Raw genomic sequence first — 25,062 nt, 5'->3', positions numbered from 1 at the left:
TCACTGACAAGATTATTTATTAATTGTTTTTGTACAATTAAATATTCAAACAACATAAGACTATGATACAACAACAATGGCCAGAAATAAAGGAGGGTGTCATAATCCAGTCCTTGCTAATAAACAACTAGTTGTGATCAGTTAATCCCACCCATGTGCTCTTACCATTGGATCAGCGACAGTATCCATAAAGATAAAGGGCCTTGTGTGTAACACTTGGCGTAAACTTAATCCTAAAAAGTAAGCGTGAGTGCAAATGACAGATATTAAGATTTATAAAACCATATGTGCCAGTGCAAAGTTATTTTTATAAATCCCAAATGGTGGAAGATTGTACATACATACAGTACACATGCGTTTTGTATTATGCATGGCCTCATCTGAATAAAATGTACATATGCATAATGCCATCCAAAGGCATGATACTACTGCATTTAACAGTACTAAAAACTAGGAAAATAGATTATAGACTGTACAGTAAATATCACATGTGCTAATAAGAGAGATACTATTATAATTGTTTATACTTACTAAAAGAAAAAGTTATCATCCAGACTTGTAGAAAAACTTTATATTATTAGTAAAAGGGGCCCATTTCATATGAAGTGTCTTTAACAACTATGTAACATTTAAATGAATCATTTTGTTACAATGCAGTTATTGTGCACATACATCATATCTAAAACTCCTGCATGTAATTACAGCTGTAATTAATTTTCTGTAATTACATTTAGAATTACATTGTTGACACTTTCCTTCCACCTTAACCAGCCCTTAAACCTAACCATACCTCAAAACCTTACCTGTATGTGTTTAATTACAACATGAAAACAATAACTACATGGTACCTAACATTTATTATTATTATTGATGATGATGATGATGATGTAAACATAGTAGTTAAAGACACCAAATACAAAATGTGAGCAGTAAGATTAATATACGTTTAAGCCTGGATGGTGATCATTTCTGATTTAAACTCCATACAGATTGCATTTTAATTCCAAAAGTGGTGGATTAAATTAAAAAGCAGTGCAAATAGGTTTGTTACAGTAAAATATTACGTACATAGACAGTGGGCACATTAAACCTGTAAAAATATTTGGTAAATTATTTTTATAAATAATTTTATAAATAAATGAATCTGAAAGCAAAATGAGAAGCCTAGGACACGTGGTTTCACCTCATATATCACAATAAAGTCAAATTATTGAAGATCTTTAAAACCATGATCCCCTCAAAGTGATTATACACAGATCCAAACCCCTCCAACTGTATCAGCTGCCTCTTAGTTATATGTTTAATGGGAAGAAGATTCCTAAACTTCATTTCAGCTGAGTTTTGCTATTTTCAGTCTAACTATTAAACACAGCATTTAGGAGGGAGAGAGAGAAGCTGAATTTGCAGCGGATTACAGATGTGGCTAGGTCAGAAAATGACTTTTAGAAGGATTACTGTAGTGTTGTGGGAACTACATATATTTCAAACGGGTAATAAGAATGCTGTTTTGAGAAAAAGAGATTTGGTAGGCTGAAATCTTGTGGGTTTTTACGATGAGCTGAGGTACATCCGCACAGCCGGGTAGAAGATGAGGATTGTCCCAAGCACAGAAACTGTGAGAAAGGCCCATAGGAAGATCCGGTCCAACACCTGAGCCACAAACTTCCAGTCCTGAACGACCTGAGAAACAAACAGACCCAAATACCCTAAATACACAGTATAAAGCACTTATTATCAATAATTTGATAATTGATTGAGTGGTACCTCTCTGATGAAGTGTTCCTTCTTGATGTGTCTGGAAATGTAGTGCACTGAGTTAGTGGCTTTCTCCAACAGGGCAATCCAGGCCTGGTTATCATCTTCCTTTAACCCCCCTCGTCCACCTCCGGCACTCTTCTGTTGCCCTTTTTTCATCCCTCGTTTTGGCTCTGGGCTCCTTAGCTCGATGTCTGGGTACTGATACCGATCAGAGTGCCCCCTCATGCAGAGCAGTCTGGGTAATCTCTGGAGGAAAAGACTCTTAACCCATGGTGCCATGGGATGGTATGTGGCAGAAGAACGGTGATGGACATTGATGACAAAGACAGTTACAATGATTGAGAATGTGACGAAGATCATGATAAAAAGCAGATACTCTCCTATCAGAGGAATGACTTTAGAGGAAGATGGGATGATCTCTTCAATGACGAGAAGAAACACAGTGAGAGACACAAGGACGGATGTGGAGAGGGAAAGCTTTTCTCCTTCATCCGAGGGAAGGTAGAAGACCAGCACGGTAAGAAATGACAGGCCGAGACATGGGATGATGAGAAAGAGTGTGTAAAAGAGAGGGAGACGCTTCATTATGAACGAATATGTGACGAAGGGATAGGAGTAAATGCCGTCATGCCGACTGCCCCTCTGGCCGGTGGCATTCAGTATTTCCCATTCGCCATTGTCAAAGAAGTCTTTACGGTCTACGTATGCATCTAGCAGGGTCAGGTCCACCATAGTGCCATCGTATGTCCATGATCCAAACTTCATTGAGCAGTTCTGCCTGTCGAAGGGGAAAAAGGTGACATCCATGGTACAGGCGGATTTATAGCTGGCAGGAGGAGTCCACATGATGGTACCATTAGACCTTACAATGGCTTTGGTCATTAGAGACCCTTCAAACCGGCCATCAGCACTATGAGAGATGGAGAGAGAGAGAGAGAGAGAGAGAGAGAGAGAGAGGTTCAGAGGTTCTGGACATTGCAGTAACACTTTATATTAAGTATATATACAGTATTAAAGTATGTACAAATCATTTGCATACTATTTATTTATAGTTTATTAATAGTTTATATATTGTAGTATCTACATTATTAATATATTAATAGGCTATATACAAAGTGTGCTCTTCATTCATTGTCACTGTAATTACCAAAATTATTATTGTTTAATTAGCTCATAAATAGTTAAATAATGTTTTTAATGCTTTATAAATAACGTATTAACCATATATAAATGTTTAGAATTGCAAACCAGTTTAAAGGGAGTTGTTAATTGTTATCAGGAGTAAGTAGTTCTCATTTTAGATTAGGTCAGAAAATATCATTAATTAACCTTTATTGGACATTAATTGCATTCATATTAAGTGTAAGTTTAAGTGTACTTTATAGGGACTTTCCATAGAAATAAAGATTTGTATATTGTACAAACTGTATATTCTATCCTCTAACCCTAACTAATGTATTTTAACAACGTGCTCTCATGAGTATTTGTTTGTATTTTTTTTTTACCACACGTATTTACTTACATTCGCATAAACACAAAAACAGTGTATTGACAATTGACAGCATACAATATATACAATACATCCCTTAAGGTACAAGGTTAAAGGACAACTCCAGTGAAAAATGAACCTAGGGGTAATTAACACATGGTTACTGAGTCGATCGTTCCTTGGGATGCGTTTTCATGAAAATCAAATGTAAAGAGTTTTATCTTTAAAAACAGATTAGCTTATAACGCTAGTATATGGGGCACAGAGTAAGTAAAAGTAAATCGCTAGTTAATACCACTAACAAGGCTCAAAATAGCCTCACACTAACACGGTAGCATAATGAAGGTCCCTACATGCAAACCGAAGCATTGAGAACTTTGTTAGTGTACAGACAGTTTAATAAGAAGATAGTTTATAAAGACAGTACATTACGCGTTTACAGACAGGATCCATCTTGGAAAACAGTCTCAACTAATCGAGTCACGAACGCCGTGCTACGTTAGATTTCACAAACGTAATTCCTATCAGCAAGCTCACTTAGCACGGCGTTCGTGACTCGATACCGTGTTAGTGTGAGGCTATTTTGAGCCTTGTTAGTGGTATTAACTAGCGATTTACTTTTACTTACTCTGTGCCCCATATACTAGCGTTATAAGCCAAACTGTTTTTAGAGATAAAACTCTTTACATTCGATTTTCATGAAAACGCATCCCAGGGAATGATCGACTCGGTAACAATGTGTTAATTACCCCTAGGTTCATTTTTCACCGGAGTTGTCCTTTAAGGAATCATAGTGAAGGGGTTGGATTCTGGAATCCACTGTCGCTTCAATACATATCCTTTGAGTGATTTGTTTTTGAGAGAAGCACCCAACACATGTTAAAACATACTGTATATTTACTGTTCTAGCTGACCCTAACAGCCTAAGTCACTCAGGCCCGTCTCGTACGTGACCAATTCTTAGTTCAAGCATTTACTTAACTTTTCATCTTCAATCACTAGAGAATAATGACAAATATTGTCTGAACCTCTTACTGAGAGAAAGTACATCTCATCAGTAATGTTTTAGGAAAGTTTCCTGATCGGAGCTAGAGCTCGACCAACTCTAACCTTGAAGAAGCTGTGTGTCTGTGGGTGTGCGTGTTTGTCAGTACCCTTTTATTATAGGACCTGATGTTCGTGAGGTGAGCAACTGGCCCCCAGGGGAGATGAAATGACCATCTGACAGACAAACTGGAGCCTAGAAACTCAGATTTGTGACCTCAGGGATCCTGGGTGTCATCCAGATAATCAATGGAGATATGCTTCTAACTAACAGTCCATATGTGGAAGTTTGTCTGTCTTAACCCATCAGAATCATTCAACCTGACGTGATGACGTAGTTTAGTGACCTGTGTTAGAGTATAATTGCTGCTGTATTGAGTGTGTACGCAGAGCGACCCACAAACTCCTTGCTGAGTGTGAAGCTGACTTCTGCTGATGAAACAGCAAACTATTCTTCAGTAAAATTTTCTTCAGTTGATTGCAACTCTGACTCCTGGTCTTATCATATCTGGTCCTGGGTCTTAACTGTAAGTTCTCCAACAATAGCTTAATGTATTTGCAAACATTTTAAGGAACACTTAATACTAATGCAATTAATGTCCAATAAAGGTTGGTTTAAAGCACTTAATGATTTTTTTTTTTGATTTTCTGTGACTTAATCTATTCTAAAGTGAGAACTATTTATGGTTAATAAGTTGTTAAAGCATAAAAAAACATTTTAAATATGAGCTAATTAAACAATATTAATTTTGTTAATTTCAGTGACCGAATGAAGAACTCACTATAGAGACTACAATATATAAACTATGAATTAACAATAAAATAATAGTTTACAAAATATTTGTAAGTACTTTATTATTATATACATATTGTAAAATGTTACCGATATGGCTAACATCATTATGCACATTTGTTGCAAATCTACGCAGGAAGTAAGCCTGGAATCATTAACGACTTGTTTCAGGCAGTTCAGAATCGGTTCTTTCTTTCAGGAGACAATAGCTCCATTTATTGTGCCTTTTGATCTTTCTTCAAAGCTATATAAGACACTAAATGAAAGGTAATATCAGAAAAAGCATAACAGGGTGCTTTAAATACAAATTGACTGTCATCTAGAACAAGTACACAAAAACTGGCCAATTGTAGTCCGATTAACATTGGATGAAGCCAAGACACAACTGCATTATCTAATATGAGCACCTGTATGACATCATATATGTATAAGAGGTCATAAAAAGACTTACTTCTCATAAAGAACGATGTCTGGTAGCCAGATAGATTCTGAGGGCACTCTGATGGATGTGATTCCTCCATAATCTTCTGGATTCCAACGAAGCTTAGCATCTGTCCACTCCTACAAGAAATGAATTAAGCATGAATCAAGAAGGTATTTTGGGACATACTTAAAAATGAAAGCCAAATTTCTTTGGGTTACCTGCCACAACCAGACATTTGTAGTCATTAGTTGGTTCTTTTCATCCTGAAGACAGAAATGAAGAAAATAAACAATGAAAGGTGAAAAAACGTCGATAGTTGCTAAAATGCGTTTACACCATACATGAGCTTGAACCACATAACATGTTTTAAATGAACCCGAATGCACTATTTCTCTCAAAGCCTCAAAATCTATCACTATTGACCTACTTGTGTAATTCAGAGGATTAACTCAACTGTGCTATTTACAGTGAGGAAAATAAGTATTTGAACACCCTGCTATTTTGCAAGTTCTCCCACTTAGAAATCATGGAGGGGTCTGAAATTGTCATCGTAGGTGCATGTCCACTGTGAGAGACATAATCTAAAAAAAAAATCCAGAAATCACAATGTATGATTTTTTAACTATTTATTTGTATGATACAGCTGCAAATAAGTATTTGAACACCTGAGAAAATCAATGTTAATATTTTGTATAGCCTTTGTTTGCAATTACAGAGGTCAAACGTTTCCTGTAGTTTTTCACCAGGTTTGCACACACTGCAGGAGGGATTTTGGCCCACTCCTCCACACAGATCTTCTCTAGATCAGTCAGGTTTCTGGGCTGTCGCTGAGAAACATTGAGTTTGAGCTCCCTCCAAAGATTCTCTATTGGGTTTAGGTCTGGAGATTGGCTAGGCCACGCCAGAACCTTGATATGCTTCTTACAGAGCCACTCCTTGGTTATCCTGGCTGTGTGCTTCGGGTCATTGTCATGTTGGAAGACCCAGCCTCGACCCATCTTCAATGCTCTAACTGAGGGAAGGAGGTTGTTCCCCAATATCTCGCAATACATGGCCCCGGTCATCCTCTCCTTAATACAGTGCAGTCGCCCTGTCCCATGTGCAGAAAAACACCCCCAAAGCATGATGCTACCACCCCCATGCTTCACAGTAGGGATGGTGTTCTTGGGATGGTACTCATCATTCTTCTTCCTCCAAACACGTTTAGTGGAATTATGACCAAAAAGTTCTATTTTGGTCTCATCTGACCACATGACTTTCTCCCATGACTCCTCTGGATCATCCAAATGGTCATTGGCAAACTTAAGACGGGCCTTGACATGTGCTGGTTTAAGCAGGGGAACCTTCCGTGCCATGCATGATTTCAAACCATGACGTCTTAGTGTATTACCAACAGTAACCTTGGAAACGGTGGTCCCAGCTCTTTTCAGGTCATTGACCAGCTCCTCCCGTGTAGTTCTGGGCTGATTTCTCACCTTTCTTAGGATCATTGAGACCCCACGAGGTGAGATCTTGCATGGAGCCCCAGTCCGAGGGAGATTGACAGTCATGTTTAGCTTCTTCCATTTTCTAATGATTGCTCCAACAGTGGACCTTTTTTCACCAAGCTGCTTGGCAATTTCCCCGTAGCCCTTTCCAGCCTTGTGGAGGTGTACAATTTTGTCTCTAGTGTCTTTGGACAGCTCTTTGGTCTTGGCCATGTTAGTAGTTGGATTCTTACTGATTGTATGGGGTGGACAGGTGTCTTTATGCAGCTAACGACCTCAAACAGGTGCATCTAATTTAGGATAATAAATGGAGTGGAGGTGTTCAAATACTTATTTGCAGCTGTATCATACAAATAAATAGTTAAAAAATCATATATTGTGATTTCTGGATTTTTTTTTTTTTAGATTATGTCTCTCACAGTGGACATGCACCTACGATGACAATTTCAGACCCCTCCATGATTTCCAAGTGGGAGAACTTGCAAAATAGCAGGGTGTTCAAATACTTATTTTCCTCACTGTATATATGCAGCTCAAAAGATAGTATTTTATGTCTTTTGTTTCATTAAATTGAAATTCAGACCCTGAATAGGAGCCAATATACTGAACACATCTGTTAAATAAGAATGGTGTGAAAATCAATTGTTCCCACAGTGTTTCACCAGCCAGAAAATGTATACTGTCAAATCGTGACAACAAGGTGAGTGCTGAATATCATGTTGATTACAAGATATGACCATCAGGTGGCTCTGCAGGACAAATATATATAGGATGTGTCTGAATCCTAAAAAAAACCTTGCTGCCTCACTGCTCAGACTAAACAGGCTTCCAACAAAGCACCATATTGTCACACTGATTATCCTGGTTATGTCTACAGTGAGGTTTAGACATAATTAAGCAAATATTTAGTGACTAAAATATGTACAAAATTTAAACAAAAAAATTAAAGTTAGGAAAAATGTACATTTATAAATTATTTTAATAATTAAATTCCTCATTGTGTGCCATTTTTATTATTTCCACAAACCACTGAAAAACATGGACAGGATTGTGGGATATCATATCATTTGGACAGCTTACGACGTCCTGCTTGCATAGGCCACATTTTCAACACCCAGAGTTCTACTCTATGTGAATGAAAGGTTTTAAAGGGATAGTTCACCCAAAAATCTTTGCGGTATGATCAAATTTACAAGTTGAGCACATATGAACTCCACAATAAAGTTGTAACTGCCAGTGAGAAACTCTCGATCTTCGTTAAGCCACGTCTTTCCAAGTTTTTTTAATTAAAGAATAATGAAAGAAACAAATTGGTACTGATCATAAGTTTGAATGTTCATGGTACAATTTAGTCTGTTCACATTTTGTGTGCTTTTAATAAAGAATATTGATAATACTTCACAATGAAGCAATAAAGATAAAATTACTTCATGCACCTCATGTTGCAATTGTGAAATTGTAAGTAGTCCACATCTCAAGAGGACTTGAATACAGCAATGTGAGGAAGCTTTTTTTTGCTCTTGTGAAATTAAAGAATTATATTCCCATTATAATCACTGTACAGGGTTCATTTGAAAACATATTATAACTTTCAGAATTCAAAACTCCCTCCCCTAATGAAACAACAAAAAGGAATGAAATCCAATGCTACATGTTAGAAATCTAAAACATTAACCACATTTATATATCAAAATCCCTATTTAGTGTTCAGACACTTGTACTACCTAGTTATGATAATAAAATAAGAAGAACATAGTATAGACAATATGATTCTTATGCATTTCAGCATGAATTGTTTTGTGAATGTGTCGCAGTGTAAATGCAGTTTTTTTAATAATTGAAATAATTGTAAATAAGTAATCAAATGTAACTGTATTAACAACTTGTCTCTACAATAAAGATCAACTGATCACCAAGAACGGTGTTTGACTTTCTCTGATTCCTGTGAAGTATGCAAAGGCAATTCATATTTCATAGGTAAAAGATTAAACATTTACACATCATGTAGATTTATTAACCCCACACTATTAAGTAGAGCCAGTCTCACTATAACATCAGCCAGTAGTTACGGGGGAAGTGTTGCATGCAAACATGCTCATACAGTAAGACATAATTACTCACACACTTTCTGTACAGTGCATTATTACGTGATTTATGGATTTATGGAATGTTGCACTGACTCAGAATTTGTGATTTGATTTAACGTGGGCAACTGGAAGTAGCTTAAAGGGACAGTTCACATAAAAGTGAAAATTCTGTGATTATTTACTTTCATTGTTCCTAACCTGTATTCTGTTCAAATAATTACAGTATCTGAAGAATCTTTTTGCAGCTCTTGCCACACAGTGACAGATCATTCATAGTGACCAGAGGGCTTCTTCTCAAAGCATCTTACACCTTCTCAACTGGCTTTACTCTCTGCTTATTCACAATGGTAAAATGAATGGATAATAAATGTCTGAATGCATCCACATAAAACAAATGATTGGTAATATGTTTGAAAGAAAAGCATAGTTAGGTTTTCTAGGGCTAATCAACATAATTATGTAATAATTATAAAATATTATTTTCTAACAGAATTATTCACAACCGTCCATTATACAGTCGGGGTTTTTGCATTAGGTATAGACGCACGTTAAAATATTTCAAATCCGATCCGAAAATTCTGCATAACCACAGGCACATTTTCCACAAGACACATGGCAGAGGCAGCACTGATTTTGCATGCTGACAAGCCATAGAAGAGACAGAGGCTAGCTGTGACAAAGGGATGATGTTACAAGGCTACTATCTAAGAAATTTTAAGGTTATGAGTCAAAAGTCCAGTTACACAAATCGTTGTTTTCAAACACTGAGTGTAGCGTTAGTTCTGGCAGGTCACGTTAGTCAAGCTCGCATCAGCTGGCTCTCAGCTGATCCATGTCTACCTATAGGAATACGAAGACAGCATCCATATATAAGCTCCTTCAGTATTATCAGCAGCTAATTACCCTCCTCCATCCCCAGCTCCTCCTCTCTTCCAGTCAGGATTTGGCATTCTGATTCCCCTTGAATCAGACTAAACTCTCAAATTATGTTGTACATTAAAATATTGACATTAATGATATCTGCAATACATTCATGTTGATTCTGTTCTGTTTACCCTAAGGGGGGATATTGCTGCTCTCCCTGCTCTTATCCATGCTTGGCTGCAAGGATGCGCAGAGAGTTCTTGCCCAGAACAGAACCATACCGCCAATCCAAACTGTATGCTAATTGTCAATTGTCTTTGACGATAGTGGTCCTGACAGAAACCTAATTTCCCAAATTACTGCTGCATTGTGTTTTTGATTTAAAATACAAACAGATCTCTGTATCAGTCTTTGTTTAATTATTATTATGCCTTATATGTACTACAGAAGTATAGCCTACTGTGTTATAATCAATGTAACATCCAAACAAATGATATTAAATATGTTATATTAAAGGGATAGTTTATCCCAAAATTTTAATTCTATTTATTTACTCACCCTCATGTCATTCCAAAACTGTATGTAAAACCTGTACTTTTTTTCTTCTTCCACAGGTTTGGAACAATTTTTTTTTTTTTTTAAATGTCTGTGTTTTTTTGTCCATACAATGGAAGTACCACCCTCTTTGAAGGTGAATAAATGATTAAAGAATTTTCATTTTTGTGTGAACTATCCCTTTAATACTATTAATAGTATTATTAATAGTATACTAATATTAATAGTATTAATAGATTCATTTTAACCTCTATTTATATTCGACCACAACAATCTATTTATATTATGTCTCCTGTTTTTTTTTAAAAGGGTTCAACATAACCATTGACACAAATGATCATCTTCAAATTGCCAAATTGGTAAAGCATTTATGGAACTATTGTGCTGTGGTATGGCATGATAAAAGTGCGTCTAGTAATATTACACACACACTAGCATTTTCAATCAGGTTCTTGAAAGCTCAGCATCATCAGGATCAATACACGGGTCAAAAGAGAAGAGGAAAACAGAGAGATAGGATCATTTAGATAACGCAAAATGTGATACAGCTGGTTGTCATGATGATGTGTTGAGTAAATAGAGTCTAGAAACTATGATCTGAGTTGCCATTCTCATATCCGGCCTAAACTAATCAGTTGAGAGAGAGAACAGGCTGATCCAATTAAATTTGTGACCGACTTCAGCATTATGTCTTATTTCAGAGTGAAACAGAATATTAAATAAAAAAAAAATAGTGGAATGCCATTCCAAGACAAATAATTTTTTTGTGGTTTAACTTGCACGTATTAGTTGTTCACCACAAGACTAGTAATGTGCGGGTCCATTTTAGTATAGAGTCCAATTTAATTTTATGCTGACTTGCCTGTGTTTGACTATGTGCAATTGCCTCTGGGTAAACAATAATAGGCAATAATAGACAGAAACAGTCTGCTCAACCTTGGTTTCATGTTTCATCTGGAACATTTAAGTTCCCTTTCGTTCAGTCACTACGAGTTACGTCACTGAATGACGAAATGGGGGTTTCACTTAGAATCTTTTTCGCTTTATCACCTTCGAGTTCTTACAAAACGAGCCAATGGCAAAACAATGCCATGGGTCTGCGGAATTTGCATAGCGCAACTCCACCCCACCACGTGGGTATAAAAGGAGCAGTGCGGCAATCTCGCATTATGTTTTTGCTTCGAAGCCGAGTGTTTCTTCACTTCTCTCCACTGCAAGCTGTCTACGAGTTCTAAACACGAGACGAGCGACTCTTCAGTGGTGTTGGTGTGATGGCGTGTTCCAGCGAGATCTCATTCCTGCTGCTGGTCTGTGCAGTGATCTGCCAACAGTGTGTGTTTTCTCCCTGGGCGCTTCAGCACTGCTGTTGAGTTTTATCCTCTCTAAAAGAGCTGCACGCGGCGCGTCTTTTTAAAGATGCTCGCCCGTGTATTTCTGGGTGCGGTAGACAGATACATTTTTCTGATGGGCACGAATGCTGCCTGGCATGTTTGGGCTTAAATCACGCTCAGGCAGCATTCGCGGATGAGTCATGTTCTCATTGCGGGAACATAACCATTGCCATCAAACCATCGATCATGTTGTGATCGAGACTCAATGACCTCCTTAGAGGTAGAGTCCCCTCTGCCATACCCCAATTTATTCTCTCCACAAGAGGGGATACTTTGGCTGGTGGCCAGGGTGAGGCTGCCGGTGTAGAACAACCCGACGAATTCTCCTCGGGCCACACCCCCCTCTTCCACATTGCAACCCGTGAGGCTTCCCGATGAGGTCGCTGGCCAGTCTTCTGGCAGGCCCAGCGTTTCATTTGGTGCCCCGATGTCATGTCTATCACTGCATCACAAGGAGGGCTTGAGTCATCTGGAGATGAAGACTCGGCTGTGTTGCCTCCTTCGGGGGTGCCAACATTGCCTGAGTCTGATCCAGAACTGACTGCCATGCTTTCCTGGGCAGCCGCGAGCATCAGGCTTGTGTGGAACCTTCCGCCATGTCCCGAGCTCTCAAAGCTTGATGATTGGTTTTTGGGGGTGGCACGTGCTGACACCCATCAGCACCCGCCCCCCAATTCCTTTTTTCCCGGAAGTGAATGAAGAGGTCATGAGATTGTGGAAGTCTCCTTTTACTTTTCGTGACTGCTCAGCGGCCACTTCCGCCTTCATTGCACTTGATGAGGCCGCGGCAAAACTGTACACTGGGGTCCCCCCGCTGAAGCGTTCTATGGCGATGTAACTGTGTCCCCACAGCACCTCCACCTGGCGTAGCGACCCTAAGCACCCCTCCAAAACCGGTGGGACAGCATGACCTGGTCGTCAGGTTCCTGAGGGGGGTGAGGAGACTAAATCCTCCTCGCTCTCCTCTTATACCCTCTTGGGACCTTGCAGTGGTCTTATCAGCCATGCAGAGAGCTCCCTTTGAGTCACTGCGATCAGTGGAGCTTAAGTTCCTGTCTATGAAGACAGTGCTCCTGGTCGCTTTGGCCTCCATCAAGAGAGTAGGGGAACTGCAGGCATTTTCGGTTGACGAAGCGTGCCTAGAATTCGGCCCGGCTAACTCTCACGTGATCATGAGACCCCGGCCTGGATACGTGACCAAGGTTACCACCACTCCTTTCAGGGATCAGGTGGTGAACCTGCAAGCGCTGCCCTTGGAGGAGGCAGACCCAGCCTTGGCACTGCTCTGTCCAGTACGCGCCCTCCGTGCTTACGTAGACAGAACGCAGTGTTTCAGGACCTCAGACCAGCTCTTTGTCAGTTATGGTGGGAAACTGAGGGGAAAGGCTCTCTCCAAGCAAAGGTTGTCTCACTGGATAGTGGACGCCATTGTCTTGGCTTACCAGACGCAGGGTCGACCATGCCCCTTGGGGGTGAAGGCACACTCCACCCGAAGTGTGGCTTCCTCCTGGGCTTTAGCGCATGGCGCCTTGCTAACAGACATCTGTAGAGCTGCAGGCTGGGCAACACCCAACACTTTTGTGAGATTCTATAATCTCCACGTAGAGTCAGTGTCCTCTCATGTACTCGCTTCCACTAGCCAGTAAGTAGGACCTGCTCTGTGTCATCGCTTGCTGCGCCATTCTGCTCCATGGACTGGATACGTGCACTATTCACTCAGATGAGTTCTTCTTAGACCCTGAGTTCCTCCTGCACTGGTGATGCCGTCACCAGAGTGCATGCCTGGTTGGTCAGCCCTCGTGATTGGCTAGGTGCCTCCATGTGCATGGCTCCCTCGCTTGGCAACCCCCACATGTGTATTTCCATGGTAAGTCTCCACCGAGCATGTGTTTTCCCTCGACAAGACCTCTTGCCATCTCGAGGTTGAAACATTCCACCCTGTGGGCTGGATACCTCTGAGTTTTCCATATGCATCCCGCACTCTGGTCATGTGTGTTCTAAGTCCTCCTTACGGGTAGGCGCTGTGTTACATATTCCACCTGGTATATGCCACCCGGTGTAATATGGTATTATTGCGTATAGCCCTTCGTGCTAGTCTCACAACGGGGATCTCAGACTTGTGCAGGGAACTGGAAGACAGCCGCCGTGGCGTGATTGAATTGGGACCCACATTTCGTCATTCACTGACGTAACTCGTAGTGACTGAACGAAAGAAGGGAACGGAGACGTTATGTTCCCCTGCCACAAACGCTGTACCGTTAGAATAGCCGGGAGTTCAGTCTCGGCTCCTCAGCATAACATAATGCGAGATTGCCGCGCTGCTCCTTTTATACCCACGCGGTGGGGCGGAGTTCCGCAATGCAACTTCCGCAGACCCATGGCATTGTTTTGCCATTCGGCCATTGACTCGTTCTGTAAGAACTCGAAGGTGATAGGCTTCTAAGCGAAACCCCCATTTCGTCATTCACTGATGTAACGTCTCTGTTCCCTCCTTATGGAACGAGGGTTACATACGTAACCGAGACATTCTTTTTTTCGAACAGACGAGTAGAGTTTTCGGACAGCAAAGCAGCTGATAGCATTTGGACAACTGATTTTCAGTCGTTATTGTCATTCTATGTTTTATAATTTAATATAAACTTTAACAATTTAATCAAGCTTTTAAAATGTAATCAAATGAAAAGATAACAATTAATTAACAAAACATTGCATTTATATTTTTTGGCAAATAAGATGCAGCACAACAGAACTTTATAAATTTAAAACATGGATGAAAAAAATAGATTGGTTGTATGATATTTCTTAGAAATAATAATATTATTATTACTTTGAGAAGTTAGTACGGCTACAGTTTGGATTTATTTCTGTCATAATTTCTTGAAGTTTTATTTTGACGGTTTGTTATGAAGATCTCAGTTTTAGTTTCATTGTGTTTATTCAACGGTAGTTTTTCTCAAATGAAACGGTGAAAAGCTTGTGAAGTGACTCTCAAAGCAGCTCTGGAGATAAAGTTCATGTGTTCATGTCCTCATATATCGAGACGGCAGACGCTGAAAACACTGGTCGTCACAAGTGTGTAAGCTTGTGTATCAGACTAAACCGCACCGTTCATTCACATAGAGACACACAGAAATCACTCATTAGTGACATGCACTGACTGGCAGTTGTTGCGTTAATTTGTACTGCGTGATAGGCTGTTAGATTAATCCACATCGAGTAAAAAAGTCCAGAGCTCATCATCGTTATCGACGTAAATTTTAACGCAATCTCGATATGATATTGTTATCATCAAGCCCTTTGTGTGTGCTATTTGTTCATGCATTTTGAGACTTAGTTGAAGATCAGATTTTACAGTGGATATGTGTGTGTGTCTCACCACATCCACCAGCTGGGAGATCTTCAAACCGAAGCGAACGGTAATCGTGTCGTTGGCGTGAAGGACAGGTCTCACCCACTTCTGATAGCCCCGAAAAAGATTCCTCAACAAAGTGTCCTCCATCTCAGCCAATGAGACAAATTCTTCAGGAGCTAGAACGAGGGTGGAACAATATGAGAACAATTTAGAAAAAACTAATGACATTAAAGCCTCAAGTGGCATTTGGTGATAAGGTATAGTATAATCTAAAGCTGCCATGCTAATTTTCAGTGCTGTATAGGCCTATACATAAACATATCTGTCTGGTTATGTAGGAAGTAGGTCCACATTTGATATGCCATCTTGAGGAATGACACATTCAATTCAGACACACTCCCCCACGAGTATTAGATGAGCACAGAGTAATGAAGTGACAGCTGGACCAGGCTCCTCAGAGTTCCTTCTGCTGACGCAACCATTGCCATGATATGATGACCTCAGACAAGAGCACTACAGAGAGCGTCAGGAGAACAAGACGACCCTACATCTACACACATATACACAGGGATGGGCATTTTTTTTCATTTTGAGTACTACTGATAGGGGGGGGCAGGCTGTGTCTGTCATGGTGATAATGAAATTATTTTAATTAAATCACTGTTATGAAAACTAATGATGACAAATAAAAAATAAGACATGAAAATATGTCTATAGAAATATTAAAATATAATTAGAAAAATAACACTACAAGATTATCAATAATGCATCAATGTTTTTAAACATTTTGAAAGAAACATCTAAAAGGAATAGCTGAGGAGAATAGGTGAAGCTGAAGAGTGAATGAACACCAGTAAACTGAAGCCCGATCTACATGACAATCAGATATTATAGATACACAACGTAAACGTAACATTACAACTTGTATCTGCACAAAATTATGCAAATGCAGGTGAACTAAGTTATGTGCTAACCAGAATGTGTAACTCCCGTTGTGGATGCCCTCTTCCCGTAACAATGCGCTAAAACACAGCAACTAAACCACAAAGAATTTACAACATTCAATCTATAGTGTTCACATCATAATGTTATGTATGGCAGATTGGCGCAAGCACACCTGTCTGCAGCCTGCAGAATGGGACGGGGTTAAACCTGGGGTGGGGCTGCACATGTTGCTCTGCCCCATACCTACTCTGATTCGCTTGATCTTTCATAGCCATTCATGATAGGAAATGTGTTTGTAGTCAGTGTATGATGGTGTATATGTGGTCATAGGCGTCGATTTCGGTGGGGACAATGGGTACGCGTACCCACCAGATTTCATCATGAGTCATTTTGTACCCACCAGGTTTTTTTAGATTTTTTGACAGTTTTCAGTGGTTATGAGGAGAAATATGAGAGAGAAATTTGTTGTTTAGGTACATTAAACCACATAAAGCTTTTTCACGTTAGGAGTTATATAGAAAGCCCATGAGAACCGTGGGGAGTCAACCCACAGCCGCTCCGCTGCCCTGCTGAAAATCTGAAGCAGAAACGCTTAATGTCAGATAATGTCCATAATAATTGGACATTGGGTTAGATTTTTTGACAGTTTTCAGTGGTTATGAGGAGCAATATGAGAGATGAATTTGGTAATCATTGTACATTAAACCACGTCATGTCATATTGTCAACATGGTAGGCTACTTATGAAGCAGAATAGTGGGTCATATGTCTAATGCTTTTTGAAAACTTAAGGCTTTCTTCTTCATAAAACGAGTCGGACATCATCACATTTTTGTATGCATTTTTATTTATTTACATTAGTAAGCTACAGGACATCGTCTTTCAAAACATGACCTGCGTGAAAGAAAAAAAAAAAAAATGCGTCATTGTACCCAGCACTTCTGAAAATGCACTTCCGAATGCATCTCTGTCCCCAGCACATTTCAAACCAAACTGACGCCCATGTATGTTGTATATGAACTGGAAAAGATGCTCAGTTTCACAAGCCATCATTATAACGCACAGAAGTAAAAAATATTATCCAGTATCTTGCTGTCACAGATCTGCACTACATCTCCCATCACTCTACTTGGTTCCTACCTGTACCTCGTTCATGATCACTCACACCGGCACCTCATCATCACCTCTATAAATGCACACTCTTCACTCCAGCTCATGGTCCAATCTCGTTTACACATAGTGGACTATTCTCCCTCTCTCCAGCGATCTCCCTGTCTCCAGCGTCTCGTCCTTCCACAGTGTCTCCATTCCCACCTTTGTTCATCTGCCTAGTCACCCACGGTATCAACCATCATCCTCACCCTCTGTTGTTTTCAAGAAAACTCACTGTTTTTTCAGGACCACTATCGTCAAATATGATTGGCAATTGCATACATTTAGGATTGGCGGTATGGTTCTGTTCTGGGCAAGAACTCCCTGTGCATCCATGCAGCCTAGCATGGATAAGAGCAGGGAGAGCAGAAATAACCCCCCTTAGGGTAACCAGAACAGAACCAACATGAATGTATTGCAGATATCTTTAATTCAAGATTTTAAAGTACAACATAATTCAAGAATTTATTCTGATTCAAGGGGAATCAGAATGCCATACTGACTGACGAGAGGTGGAGCTGGGGATGGAGGAAGGTAATTAGCTCCTGAGAAACATGATAACTGCTTATAATACTGAAGGAGCTTATATATGTATACAGTGATAGGTGTCGTATTCCTATAGATAGACGTGGATCAGCTAAGTGTCAGCTGATGCGAGCTTGACTAACGTGACCTGCCAGAACTGACGCTAGGCTTAATTTCACCTGCCATCTTCCTCTCCAGAGTTTGCATTCTGTAACACTTGAAATGTCCCTGAAATTATTGTTTTGCTAAATTAAGTTGGTCTTTTGGCTACATTTGGATTTATGCCTGTCTTTTCATCCCCCAAATGACAAATTATTCAAACATAATGGGGTTGAAACAACACAGGTATGGGGCAATGTCTAAGATGGAACTGATGCTTGTGAGATATCTGTCCCCTGATACGGCATCGTCAATTAAGGCCCAGGGGCGAGAGCAGCCTCGGCCGTCATCTAGCTCCTCATACAGGGCGCGGGAGAAGGAGAGTGTCGTTTCCCGAGACCCCCTCACAAAAAGAAATGGGGTCGGGGTGGCACTCTCGGCTGGAGCCTTCAAAGGAGAAGACGGATCTGAGGACTGTCATTCTCACTAAGAAGGCTTTGGCTAAGAGGCCCTGATGCCAGGATTGTCAGGCCTCTGAGGGCAGGCCCCTCTGGGGAGAAGTTGCTCACACATCATACAGAGCCCATTTCTCTTCTGTGCCCTCAGGGGACTGTTTTACCAACCCCGCCAACCTTGGTGCTTTGGGGCGCAGCAGTTTCCAGGGAGTTCAGGTCTCAGTGTCCGCCCGAAGATGTTGGGGCACTGGGAGACTCGTGCCCTTCGAGGAGGACTTTAGAGAAGCCAGGTCGGTTGTTCCATGCTGGCCATCCGCTTCAGGGCGCCGAGCTGCCTACTCGAAATCTACCAAAGACCAGTCTCGAGAGGCTGGTTCCCTTAGTAGACCATCTGGCAGCATGGAAACTTCTGCCAAATGTGTCACAATAGGTCCTGCAGACCGTAGAAAGAGGCTACGGAATTCAGTTTTGTTCTCGTCCACCTTGGTTCAACGGGATCCTACCCACCGTGGTAGGCCCTGAGCAGGCTCTGAAACAGGAAGAAAAAGCTCTTTTGGGTAAGGAGGCTATAGAGCATGTTCCTCCACCCAAAAGAGAATCCAGGTTTTACAACTGGTATTTTATAGTTCCAAAAAAGAATTGGGGAACTGTTAAATCGTACACTAAAAACTAGGGCTGGGACAATAAATTGATGCATTGTGAATCGAGAAATGATTCTGGATCGATTCCAATTTTTTCCGAATGCATTGCGATTCTCTCTTGAATCGATTCTGAGCTTATTTTTTAACAGCAGATGGCACTGCGTGCTTTGGAAACAGCCGTAATCTGCTGGCTTCCAGTTCCTTACACACACACCACTTGAACCTTCTATAAAATAATCATTCATAAAGTTCAAAAAGGTTGAAGCGAATTACAAGGGTGTTTGCAGTAGGCTGTATAGATTAATCTCACGTCATAAAAGCATTCTGAGGTGCAAGTATATTCTCAGACTCAACCGGACGCACGAGCGCTCTTCTTCGTGAGCATTTGAGCGTGCCGTTAAAAACTGGCCTAGAGCGCCATTTGCTGTTGAAAACTAAGCTCAGAATCGATTCGAGAGAGAATCGCGATGCATTCGGAAAAAATTGGAATTGATCCACAAATCGCGATGAATCGATTTATTGTCCCAGCCCTACTAAAAACGTAGTTCAAAATGTTGACTTTAAAACTAATTGTGACTCAAATCAGATCCGAGGACTGGTTTGTCACGATAAATCTCAAAGATGCATACTTCCATGTATTCATACTTTCATAACACAGGAAGTTCTTCAGGTTTGCTTTCGGAAGTGAAGAGTACCAGTATCGGGTTCTTCCTTTCAGCCTAGCCTTGCACCCCACACTTTTACAAAATGCGTGGATGTAGCTCTGGCTCCTCTGTGACTCCAGGGCATTTGTGTATTGAATTACATTGACGAAAGGTTAATTCAGGCTCAACTGGAGCAGATGGCGATTCGGCATCAAGAAGTCGTCCTCGCCCACATGAAGGAATTGGGGTTAAGGCTCAATGTCAAATGTGCTTTATCCATCATGGAGGGTCAGCACAGGGTCTTTGGAAGGGTCATCATCTCTCTTGGCACATAAATTGCCTGGAGATGATGGCTGTCTTTCTACCTTTGAAACACTTACTCCCAGACCTGAGGGGCCACCATGTGTTTGTCCTGACAGCCAACCAACACATCGGTTGTCTTCTACATAAATCATCAGGGGGGTCTGCAGTCGTGCCTACTTTACAAACTGGCACACCAGATCCTGAGAGCAGTCTACATCCCTGGTCACCTGAACCTGAGGCCCGGGGAATGGAGACTCCACCCCAAGGTGGTGGGGTTGATATGGAGGGAGTTCAGCCAGGAGGAAGTGAATTTATTTTCATCTTAGGAAACAACACACTGTCAGTTCTGGTTCTCACTAACATTTTTATAAAGCTTTTAAAAGTTGCTTTTATCTGCTAAATTCTTTCCTTTATCATGTTGAGTCAAAAAAAGAAAAAGAAAAAAAGAACACTCACAATAAACAATGGTATGTGCTACTCATGTACTCAAGTAAATCAATTTGTCTGCAGTCTGCACTATTTTAGACATGGACATATGTTTTCTGTGTAACAAAAAATGAAATGGGCTACTACTTTTAAATTAAAATTTAACCTGTAGTTCCAAGAACTTCAAGAACAATCATGCATGCACTCACTGAGAGTTCAAAATTCCATTATACATTGTAATTCTTAATTCTATTTCGGTAATTATAAAAAGAATAGTTCCAGTCCTGGATGCTGATTGGTTAACAGCATAATCTGACACACATATACATACATATACATACAGTAGTCAACATTTGAAGTGGATATATATATGCATACACGCACAGGCACGCAAGCCTGGTGCCTCCAACATTAGTGCTCCACCACCTTAAAGACATTTTTTACATGTAAATTGTTGCTGAACAACCAGCATTACTTCCTTCCTCATCATCGCCATCTGTCATGCCCTGCATGTCAAAAAGGCTTTTCTGCCTGACTAGGAAGCCATTTTGTTTTTTTGTCCCCCCCCCCTTCTTGCAATAGCAAGTATATGAAATTACATCATAAATAAAGACTGTACGCAGGGCAGGCCATTTCTCCAGGGTTTACGATTCAACCAACTAGGGAGTGGACAGGGATGTGTAAATCAAAAGACAAGAAATGGGAGGAGGGTGATAGAGAGAGTGTGAAAAACAGACTGTGTGTTTGTACATGCATGTTGAAGTGTATAGATGTCATTTTAGCCCGTTTAACCTATTTCAGTGTAAGAACAGGTTCAAGTTTTGTGAGAAAAGGATTATGCGTCTTTTTTCTATTTATTTGTGTTAATGAGTTCCTCTTTTTTCTCTAGAGAAGTAAGATTACTGTCCATTAGGGCTGCACAATATATCGAAATGATTGAAATATCGCAAATGTATATCGCAATAAGCATATCGCAACGGCTTGCAATAACTGGGGTCATGAACAAAAGACAAAGAGAAAATCACTCACTGCTCTTGGCAGAATAACTTTTGTAGCTTTTAATAAGAATCAGAATATATTTAATTCATACAGTGAAAACTAAGCAGTGTTTTATTTTTACATTTGATTATTCAGTTTCTGTTGTTAAACCTAATGTAGGATAACCTTAAACCCTAAACCCTGTGGTTTACACTGATGTTAAAATAACACTTATGCTACAGTAAAATACTGATGTTCACTTTCAGAAGCTGTAGGGATGTTTTCTTGTCACAAAAAGAATGTGAAACATGCATGTAGGTTATATAATTTTAAATATATTTTAAAGATAATTTAAGTTTATTTTACACACTTTAAGCATTATCATATCGCACATCGAATATCGCATTATTTAATTAGTTATCGCATAGCGCAATTTTCTTCAATATCGTGCAGCCCTACTGTCCATTGCATCAGGACGTTAAAAGCCACTTTAATGCACTCAAGACAAGCTTCAATTCATAGAACATCATTACACAAAGAGCAGAAACACACTCGCTATGAAACCTTCTCAGTCCAAGGACATTGGCATTCATCTGTTGCAACATTGTGTAGACTCTTCAGGGAAAATTATTCCTTCTTACAGTATGAAATAAAAAATCATGAAAGAAATGTATTTATTTGCATATCTATGTGGACAAAGTTCACAGACATGACCTCATTACTCATTGGCCGCAAATGTGAACAGACGACCTCTTCTCCTCCCCTACAGCAAGCCATCTGGTCAAAGCAAGATTTTCATGGCACTACAGTCAAATCAACCTGCTTTGACGACCAATTTCGTAAAGGTACAGAAGAAATTAACAAAATAACCAGCCATGTTAAAATTGAAAAGTTACTCAACAATAACTCCTTTTTGGAATTGTTGTATAAAAAAGTTAAATCACACTTGCAATCAAGCTGTTATACTGGATAACAGCATGGGAATATTACTCAGGGTCAGCATATGGCCATGCTTATATTCAGAGCAACAGCAAGATTACAAATGTAATATTGCCTATACAGGCCTTGCCTTGTGTTACAGATATGAAACAGCACATACAATTTCCGTTTGAATCAACGAATGCCAAGTTTGACAGCAATTTCCCCTTGATTAAAAACATTTCTCTCATGAAAAAAAAAAAAATGAACAGAGTGGAAGAGAAAAGCTGTTGTCAAGTATTTATCTCCTGAGTGCTGCTGACCGATAAATGAACATCCAGTCCAGCAGCTCCATTTTCAGATTAAAGCTGCAAATGAAGGCACTCATTGCCTCCACATTGATAAGAACCCCACATCTTCACTTTTACACTCTGCCAAACCCAGACAAAACACACATTTTCTTGCATTAGTGCTACATCAATGTGTTGGTTGTCTGTTAAAATTATTCTTTTATGCTTCAAAGCTGGTTCAAAATAAAGAGTGGGGATGGGAAACCAGTAAAAGTGTATGGTTGTATGACTTTGAACAGGTCACACACAACACCTACACACAGTGACCCAATTGAGGGCGCTAGAAGTCAAGCAATAAACGTAAATTAAGCATGGGACAGATATCTTTTGCATCATTCAAGGTTGAATGCACAAGATAAAACGGCTGGTAATGCTGGACTACTCTGGCTTCATTCTGATAATTTATGAATTGTCTAAATTAACATTTTAAGTCACATTATGATGGAACCGAAAGCACGTACATAATTTCAATAATTCTTATAAAATACATAAAACTGAGGATGTCATATACAGAGAAACGCAGGAAAACTCTTTAAGATCGTCCGCAGTAGATTACTCACCCTCTATCGTTGCATAGGCTACAGCCATTACGAGCAAAAGACCGGAGATTTGTAACTGCATGCTGTCTTTCCCGGCTTCAGTTCCTTCGTGCAATGGAATTATTTCATGCTGTTTGAATTTTGAGTCCCTGTCATCGACAAAGGGGGGTATACATATGCTGTCCTTTATTCATACGGCCGGACACCGGGCCGTTTTGTTAAACGATCAGACGTACTGCAACCTGCAGTGTGATGAAGTTATAAATTAATGATCAACGGAGTGTTTTTTAGCCTGCTCCATCTGAGGCGAACAACAGAGGAAGACGCTCTCTATCTCCCCCAGTCGGCGTTTACGTGATGTCGAGAAAGATGCCATTCATTGGAGCAGCTGCAGCGGAGCAGGGTGAAATGAGCGCTCGAGAAGGGGAGGGGAATGGGGATAAACAAACCAAAGTCTTCGAAACGAAAATGTACTTTATGTAAAGACATTAAAGACGTGGTTCTCAACTGTTATTTGCTTAATCAGGAGTCAGAGTTTACAGTAGGCATCAGGTTTGACTTGACACACACAACTGTAAAAAAGGTAATCAAAACTGTCCTTAAAATAAAAAACGAACTTGTATTACCTAATCAGGCCCGGCAACATTATTAATGTGAAATATTCTGCAAAGGAAAAATTTGATAATTTATATTAATAAAATTACATTCTATGAATATTAATTATCATAAGTTAGTATCATAGCGTGTGCAAATCAACGGGCAAGTTTTTTTATTACTAATTATTGTATTTTATAGTAGCATTTGTTTTTACCAACTGTTCGTTATAGTCTACGTCTAGCTTTTTACTTCTGGTGATTATTTAGGCTTCAAAATTCAAAAGTTGTGTTCATTTGTGAAGATTATCATGTTGATCAGAACATAAGAATCATAAACTTGTTTATCACAGAGCTTACTGCTTAAAATCTAAAAGCCAATGGAAAATTTGTTTTTGTTAAGGGGACCAGGGTGATGCTAACAAAAATATGCCATCATTGCAGCAGGCCGTTGGGGTCAAGGTTTTGGCCCTGGTATAGCCCTGTTAGCCCCTGCTGGTAGAAAGCATGTATACAACTGGAGGGAAGATTAGGATGATTCTAGTGGTTCTCAACGGGGTGTTCAGAGAACAGCGGGTTGGAAGCAAGATTTTTGAAAGGGGGGCGTTCAGGTGTTCATGGGGGGCGTTCACGAGTTTACACCGAAGATCCAAGCAAGACAAGATTAAACATGTATACTTGCAAAATAATTCCAATTATAATAATTACCAATTCCAATAACTACAACATTCCAAAATATGCCAGTTTAATGCGACATGCTATGTATCGTTTCTTTTAATAATATAATAATCTATATTCTCTCTTTCGCTATTTCTCTCGGTCTCACTGTCAAAGTAACCATGGTAACGGACAGCGTAACCACCTAATATGGCAGCGCCTTCCCGGAATGCAACGCTGCGTGAAAAGATTGTGACGTAACTCCTCAGGCATGTATGAGAGTCCGAAGTTCATTTGTTGCCCCTACGAGTTTATAATAGCATATTTGAACAAGATTTTCAAATGGATGAAAAAATAAACTGACAAAATGTTTTTAAATGTTGGCTTTATTAAACTATGTTTTAAACGTGAATAAACAGTCTTATATGTCTATTTATTTTTAATATAGCCCTTCTGTTTGTCGGTTGAAAACATCTGGGGTGCTTCTCAATATCCCTCCTCGTCTCCTCGCTCCTCCGTCCTCCATCTTTTAACCCGAAGGACATCTTAATCAGAGCCCGTCTACGGAGAGCCTTGGCACTTCCTATTAGCCCC

At 39.9% G+C, this 25,062-nt stretch overlaps 1 protein-coding gene across 1 annotated transcript; it reads right to left on the bottom strand.

The window, feature by feature from the left end:
* On the bottom strand, window positions 1-23,543 carry chrnb3a (cholinergic receptor nicotinic beta 3 subunit a). Its single transcript, XM_084106896.1, has 6 exons — window positions 23,240-23,543; window positions 15,269-15,420; window positions 5,727-5,771; window positions 5,536-5,645; window positions 1,765-2,668; window positions 1-1,680 (listed from the first exon to the last, which is right to left on the bottom strand). Exons 1-6 carry the CDS (start codon window positions 23,298-23,300, stop codon window positions 1,549-1,551), a joined length of 1,404 nt encoding a protein of 467 aa, XP_083963022.1. The 5' UTR covers window positions 23,301-23,543; the 3' UTR covers window positions 1-1,548.
* Between the last annotated feature and the right edge of the window lie 1,519 nt (window positions 23,544-25,062).

This window comes from Abramis brama (genome assembly GCF_963993115.1).
Source record: "Abramis brama genome assembly, chromosome: 2".
NCBI classification, from domain to species: Eukaryota; Metazoa; Chordata; class Actinopteri; order Cypriniformes; family Leuciscidae; genus Abramis; species Abramis brama.
The sequence above is the reverse complement of the archived record's forward strand: the minus strand, read 5'-3'. Positions and strand labels throughout refer to the sequence as shown.

What these genes read in the sequence shown, in the direction of transcription:
- chrnb3a (XM_084106896.1), bottom strand. Translation starts at nt 23,300, where the DNA reads ATGCAGTTACAAATCTCCGGTCTTTTGCTCGTAATGGCTGTAGCCTAT. An exon ending in GACATCGTTCTTTATGAGAA is followed by an intron (nt 2,669 to 5,535) that starts GTAAGTCTTTTT and finishes CATCTCTCATAG; the next exon opens with TGCTGATGGCCGGTTTGAAG. An exon ending in AGGAACACTTCATCAGAGAG is followed by an intron (nt 1,681 to 1,764) that starts GTACCACTCAAT and finishes TTTGTTTCTCAG; the next exon opens with GTCGTTCAGGACTGGAAGTT.